Here is a 6,592-nt window from a genome sequence, read left to right as displayed (position 1 = left end):
CTTTTTGAACATCTCCAGCACATTTTAACAATACCGTGATAATACTGATAACCGTGATCATTTTGGTCACTAGAATCGTGATAAGAAAGTTTCATACCGTTACATCCCTAATATGTATGTTATATTTAACTTATATTATATATAAATATTGTTAATATACAAACATAACACTTTTTTCTTAAATATATACATGCATGTGCGTATATATATATATATATATATATATATATATAAACAGTACACTCATATATGTTATGTAAACAAAAAGTTTTCTTTTGGATGCAATTAATCGCGATTAATCATTTGACAGCCCTCATTTTTTTACATTACAGTAATGAAAACAATGTCACAGTGCAAACATTTGTAATGGCTCCAAAAATATACCTGTTTTTCTTTAAACGAAATATCTTATTTATCATCATATTTGTTTCATTTGATTTTGGGGTGAAATGTGATCAGGGAATGCTTTAAATAACCTTTTAAAAATTAAAATCAACAAATTATATTTAGTACAACCATCATGTACAAATCTTTCAAATTGTATTAATACATATTTTTCATGTAACTATATTTAATTATGAATTATCTTAATTACTTTATGAATATGGCTGATAACCAAAATGATGGTAAATATTATTTGTTTTTCTACTTTTTTTGTTGTTAAATATAATAAAAAAATAATAATAATATTGCCCAACAATAATGAGACTTAGACTACTGATAACTAGGTTTTGGCATTTCAATAATGTGAATTGAGGGGAAAATGTGTTTAACTGTCATAAAAAATATCATCACAAAGCAAAAAAAATCTTAAAATAGGCTTCACATTCTTTATGTGAAATATAACTTTGCATTTTTATATTATTTTTTATAATTTTTGGGTGAAGTATGACCCTTCACAGGGATCATGAAATTTATTGTACTAAACATTATCATATCCATTTTTCGGGGACCACTATTACATTAGAGGCATATTCAAGCATATTGACTGAATTTATGAAAGCTAGACTCACTTTAGTTGGCTGTTGGACTGAATGAGCTCTTGAATAAGACCTTGTCTCCTTTCAGAATCTGACAGCATAGTCTTCAACATCAGCCGTACATCAGATGCGGACTTACGCTCCAACAAAACCAACTCTACAGACAACAAACACAGAAATACTTGTCAATACTGAAAACCAAAAATTATTATTATTTAACCAAAATGATGACATATATATATATATATATATAGAGAGAGAGAGAGAGAGAGAGAGATATTTAAAAATAATTCAAGACATACATAAAAGTTCCCAAAAACTAAATAACATTTTATATAATAAATTAATTAATTACAATAAAAAATAAAATAACATTAAGAAAAAAATAATAATACATTTAGAGAGTGGTTTACAAATTATTTTTCTAAAATATACAAATTATAGTAGACTATAATATACAAAATAAGGTCACCAAAAAAAAACCCGTTGTTACATCTGACCAATGACTTCCAGTTGCTCGAAATTACTTGAGCATTATTTTTCCTTTGATTGTTTTAAAAACAATTTTTAAAAGACTTGAAAGAAAATATCAGTGATGCATTACCTGCAAGGTACTTGTTCTCTGCTGGATCTGCGAAGTTGACAGGTTTGAAGCCATGATGCTGCAGCAACCTGTTAACAGCGTCCCACTCTCTCTGCTCCTGCTGCAAGACAATGAAACACGTTATAATCACCTGCATTATTACATGCAATATCATGAATAAACCATCAGAAATAACTGCAAAAATATCAGTCTCCTCAATTTTGCTACCTTGAACTGGCTGTAGGTCCACAAAAACACGTATGTTTTGTCTCTGGACTGCAATGCAGCAGACAAAGCTTTTCTATCCATCTTTATCTATGCCAAACTATGAGCTACAACACTATTTTAAGCATCTTGTCAGGTCTTCCACCTTTCCTCTGACCAGACCAGCTCTGCAAACCCCCTCTATCCATCAACAGCAGGTGGAGGGAACCGACACAGATCAGATTACTATCCCTCCTATCCACAAGAACAATTAGAAACAGCTTCACATGATGGAAAGAGCGACGGCTCACCTGCTCCATCATCTCTAATCTGAGAGCCTGGAAGAAAACAGATGCATGTAAATATTGCATAGTTCCATGTAATGTGCATTTAGACATATATTGATTGAAGTCACGTGCAATTGTCAGGTTAGTTAATTTGTGTAAAATGTGGTGTTTAAATATTAATCCTAGTACTTTAGAGGTGGCGTCAGTTTTTACAGACAGCATTTATTGAGGCTCTAATCTCACTTCAGAGGCGCTGCGCTCCTAAAATCACAGATTCTGTGGCATTTCATGTTGCTCTTCTTGCAGTGTGCTGCCTTGGTTTGGAAAGGGCAAACTCACCTTCGGATGAAGGTCAGCATGCAAATGAAGCCGCTATCTGAAAAAGAAAGAGAAACAAGCTTTGAGCGTCCGTTTGAAGTATTCCTGTCTGTAAACTTAATCCTAGTACTTTAGAGCATATTATGGTATTAAAACTTATGACAGCTCCACGTTCAACTGAAGAAAAACTAATACCACGCTACGATACTATGATATTCTGTGAAGTAAAATAAGGTACTACTATTCTAAAAAAAAAAAAAACATGGCAAAACATGGTATTCCAATGGTAAAATCTCCAAAAACATGGTATTACTATAGTACACACAAAATATAAGCAATAAGGAAACTGCAGGGCAAACAGTGACTACAAACGCGGCTTGATTGTTTCAAGCAATAGTAATGTATACCATACCTTAAAGCACCGAAGATTAGTGTTAATTAATTACTATCATATCAAACCGTCAATTCATCATTTTATGAACCGAGAAACTCGAGTTGTTTATTGTTTCAAATAACAGAGCAGAAACTGACACGAACAAAACGCTTCCCGGATTTAGACCAATAGGAAGACAGAATGACTAAGCCACGCCCATCACGTAGTTTGCGCCTCAGTACTGACGTTTCCCTCTTTTTTTTTTTTCTTTTTTTTTTGTAGTGGTGTTACTTAGTGGCCACTAGATGGCTGCATAGGCCGAGGTTTTGAATATGGACAACCTAAAAATGTTGTATGCAACAATAATATTTATATTTATGAATAATTTAATAATAATATGTAATAAACGAAACAGTTGACATTTACTGTGGAATACAAAAAAATCATATGCATAAAATGCAAACAAGACCTCAGCAGATCAGTTCCATAATCTTTCATACCAACATTTCTGTGGCGTCAGTTTTTACAGACAGCATTTATTGAGGCTCTAATCTCACTTCAGAGGCGCTGCGCTCCTAAAATCACAGATTCTGTGGCATTTCATGTTGCTCTTCTTGCAGTGTGCTGCCTTGGTTTGGAAAGGGCAAACTCACCTTCGGATGAAGGTCAGCATGCAAATAAAGCCGCTATCTGAAAAAGAAAGAGAAACAAGCTTTGAGCGTCCGTTTGAAGTATTCATGTCTGTAAACCCTTTTTACCTCATTTTATAATATCCAGAAACCTACCTTAAAATGTCCAACTGGATATGAGCAAATAAACATTTAAAAAAGTAAAGCAACAATAATAAATGTGATTTTTTTTTACTTGTTTTCATTTTAAAGGGTTACTATTAAAGCCTACCATTTTGCATATGAAATAAAGTAATAAAACACCAATATGGAAAACGTAAATGGTTTGAAAACATAAACGATCACAAGCCCAATGATATAGCTTCATTGACAATGAAGCCACACCCAGGGTTGCCAGATTGGATGGACGATTTCCAGCCCAAAAGCTCACAAAAAAACCGCCCAAAACTTTAACTGTCAAAATAATGTGATGCCTTGGTTTGGAAAGGGCAAACTCACCTTCGGATGAAGGTCAGCATGCAAATAAAGCCGCTATCTGAAAAAGAAAGAGAAACAAGCTTTGAGCGTCCGTTTGAAGTATTCATGTCTGTAAACCCTTTTTACCTCATTTTATAATATCCAGAAACCTACCTTAAAATGTCTCACAAAACCCCGCCCAAAACTTTAACTGTCAAAATAATATGATGGAATATGTAAATCAAGGTTGATAAGGGTAATTTTTAACTCCTTAAAGCAAAATAATGACGACAAAATAATATAAATATAACGTTAGATACATTCCCATGTAAACGGATCAAATCGGGGCAAATAGCCTACATTAAAGAGAATTAGGCTACCGACATGAATAAAATTTGCAAGCAGACACTGTCAAAACAGCAATCAAGAAATTAACCGATACCCTCGAAACAACACATGCATCATTTTCAATGTCAGCATGCAGACTGCAGTCATAATAATCCAAATTAAATGCAAAAAGTGCCCAATATAAGTGATAGGAAAAAGCAACGCAATTATTTCACACTCGTTCATGCACACACGACAGTCAAAACTGTTATTCATAAAAAAAATAACAACAACAAATTACCTTCGTGTAGCTCTATCATTTTACACAGAACTAGAGGAAGCCTCTTGTTAAGTTCATATTTGTAGAACGTAATACAGAACTTTGCACAGTCAAAAGTAAACCCTTTTTACCTCATTTTATAATATCCAGAAACCTACCTTAAAATGTCCAACTGGATATGAGCAAATAAACATTTAAAAAAGTAAAGCAACAATAATAAATGTGATTTTTTTTTTTACTTGTTTTCATTTTAAAGGGTTACTATTAAAGCCTACCATTTTGCATATGAAATAAAGTAATAAAACACCAATATGGAAAACGTAAATGGTTTGAAAACATAAACGATCACAAGCCCAATGATATAGCTTCATTGACAATGAAGCCACACCCAGGGTTGCCAGATTGGATGGACGATTTCCAGCCCAAAAGCTCACAAAAAAAACGCCCAAAACTTTGTCAAAATAATGTGATGAACATGTAAATCAAGGTTGATAAGGGCCATTTTTAACTCCTTAAAACAACTAAAGACCTGTCACTAATTAATCATAACGTCTGTCTGCTGAGTCCTCGTGATAAGTGCAGCTGTCGACGTTTCCATCAGCACCAGCGCCTCTGCAGTGTGTGTGTGTGTGTGTGTGTGTATGCGTTGTGATGATTGATTGATTGTATGTATGCAGTACATGCATACTTGGGTTTGTCTGTTAAACAATTATCCTATGCAATTTATATGTTTAAAAACCGCCAAACTGAGCCCAAACCAGCCCAAATTTCGTCCACCCGCCCAAACCAATTTTTATCCGCACAATCAAATTCAAAACCGCCCAATCTGGCAACACTGGCCACACCATAGACTGAGCCACACCCACAAATTGCGGAGCTACTTCTTTGACCAAAGTCTGTGACCTACACGATATTACTAGGCGGGAAACGTAAGTAGAACACTGTTTCCGAATAAGAAATATAAAAGACTATCCAGTTAAAAATATGATAAATATGATTTTCTCAACAAGAAAAACATACCATATCGCAATCCCTGAGGCGAAAATTGTCTGTCCTGACTGAGGCGAAATAGGTCTTGCCTCTGAAAATAACCATACTATTGTCAACAGTGCCAAAGTTATTACAATTATAACGATAATATAAAATCATAATGAATTCATATCAGGTCTCCTTCAAATAGTGAATGTAAAAACTGTTGTTAAGTCCAGCTGGTGGATGACCTCCCTATCATAATTCGAACAGCTTAGTCTTCGGCCATTTTCAAAAAAACGTCTAAAGCCACATCTTTTTCGCCAGCACCTGACGAACTAATACTAACACTTACCTATTCTATTCTATTCTATTCCATCTATTTAAAAAAAAACAAACCTAGCTATGTGTACTGTGCTAGAACTGAGACTTATCACAGCACTTGTATACACTGTTACTCTCTCGTTCGTCTGATTGCTTCTATTGTCCTCCTCATTTGTATGTCGCTGTGGATAAAAGCGTCTGCTAAATGATTAAATGTAAATGGAAGTCCCATTTTAAGTAGGCTACTATTTTTTGTATTCATTAATTTACAAATGTATCATTGATTTGTAGTAATTTATTACTTTTTTTTTTTTCTATATTTCATGTATTTTAATGTTTTTTTTTTCTTCATGTATTTAAAATATTCTTTTTTTAATGATGAGCATGTCTTCCTGACATCTTGGTGAAACTGTGCTACTAAATTGTAAGGTCTTACTGTTTATTAACTATCATGTTAGATTCCACTTTCTTAGAAAGAAGCAGGTTTCTTCAGCTCGACATGTTGAGCAGGTAGGTCACGTTTGCAGCACCAGGTGAAAGATTGACGTTGGTGCTCTGTTAACTCAGGTAAGATGCTCTGGTGTCTGTTCTCCCGTCTGTTGACATTAAAAGGCCCGGGAAGGTCCATTAAGTAGTTTAATGGTGGCAAATCGAACGACTAAACGAGCTGTGACAAATGAAACAAGGTGCAGAGGTTTGTGAATTAAAGACACTGGCGAATCGATACGTTATCTCAACAGTGTAAGCCAACTTATTCAGCATTGACATCTAGAACTTGACTAAGGCCAAAAACTTGAATGCAACCATTTCATTTTGTATGGTGTTGCATTCTGAAATTATCACAACTAAAATGTGTGTGTGT

The 6,592-nt window shown here is 34.2% G+C and overlaps 2 protein-coding genes across 3 annotated transcripts in view; both read right to left on the bottom strand.

The window, feature by feature from the left end:
* The window catches only part of LOC107687877 (centrosomal protein of 70 kDa-like), a 4,198-nt gene extending 2,086 nt beyond the window's left edge, over positions 1-2,112 (bottom strand). Inside the window, exons 1-3 of the mRNA XM_016485362.1 lie at positions 1,792-2,112; positions 1,585-1,684; positions 1,014-1,137 (exon numbers count right to left, since the gene is read on the bottom strand). Coding sequence (XP_016340848.1) covers positions 1,014-1,137; positions 1,585-1,684; positions 1,792-1,872 — 305 coding nt within the window. The 5' untranslated portion in view covers positions 1,873-2,112. The remainder of the gene's footprint in view (positions 1-1,013; positions 1,138-1,584; positions 1,685-1,791) is intronic.
* A 285-nt stretch (positions 2,113-2,397) lies between these two features.
* Positions 2,398-6,592, bottom strand: part of LOC107687876 (double-stranded RNA-specific editase 1-like) — a 45,132-nt gene continuing 40,937 nt past the window's right edge. Inside the window, exon 12 of one of the 2 annotated variants that reach the window (XM_016485360.1) lies at positions 2,398-2,430. In XM_016485360.1, the coding sequence (XP_016340846.1) occupies positions 2,407-2,430 (24 nt within the window). In that variant the 3' untranslated portion in view covers positions 2,398-2,406. Of the gene's footprint in view, positions 2,431-6,319; positions 6,398-6,592 lie in introns of those variants that run through there. The other variant, XR_001634174.1, reaches the window with a different exon arrangement.

This window comes from Sinocyclocheilus anshuiensis, unplaced genomic scaffold, assembly GCF_001515605.1.
Source record: "Sinocyclocheilus anshuiensis isolate Anshui unplaced genomic scaffold, SAMN03320099.WGS_v1.1 scaffold273, whole genome shotgun sequence".
Lineage (NCBI taxonomy): Eukaryota > Metazoa > Chordata > Actinopteri > Cypriniformes > Cyprinidae > Sinocyclocheilus > Sinocyclocheilus anshuiensis.
This window is presented reverse-complemented; position numbering and strand designations above follow the sequence as displayed.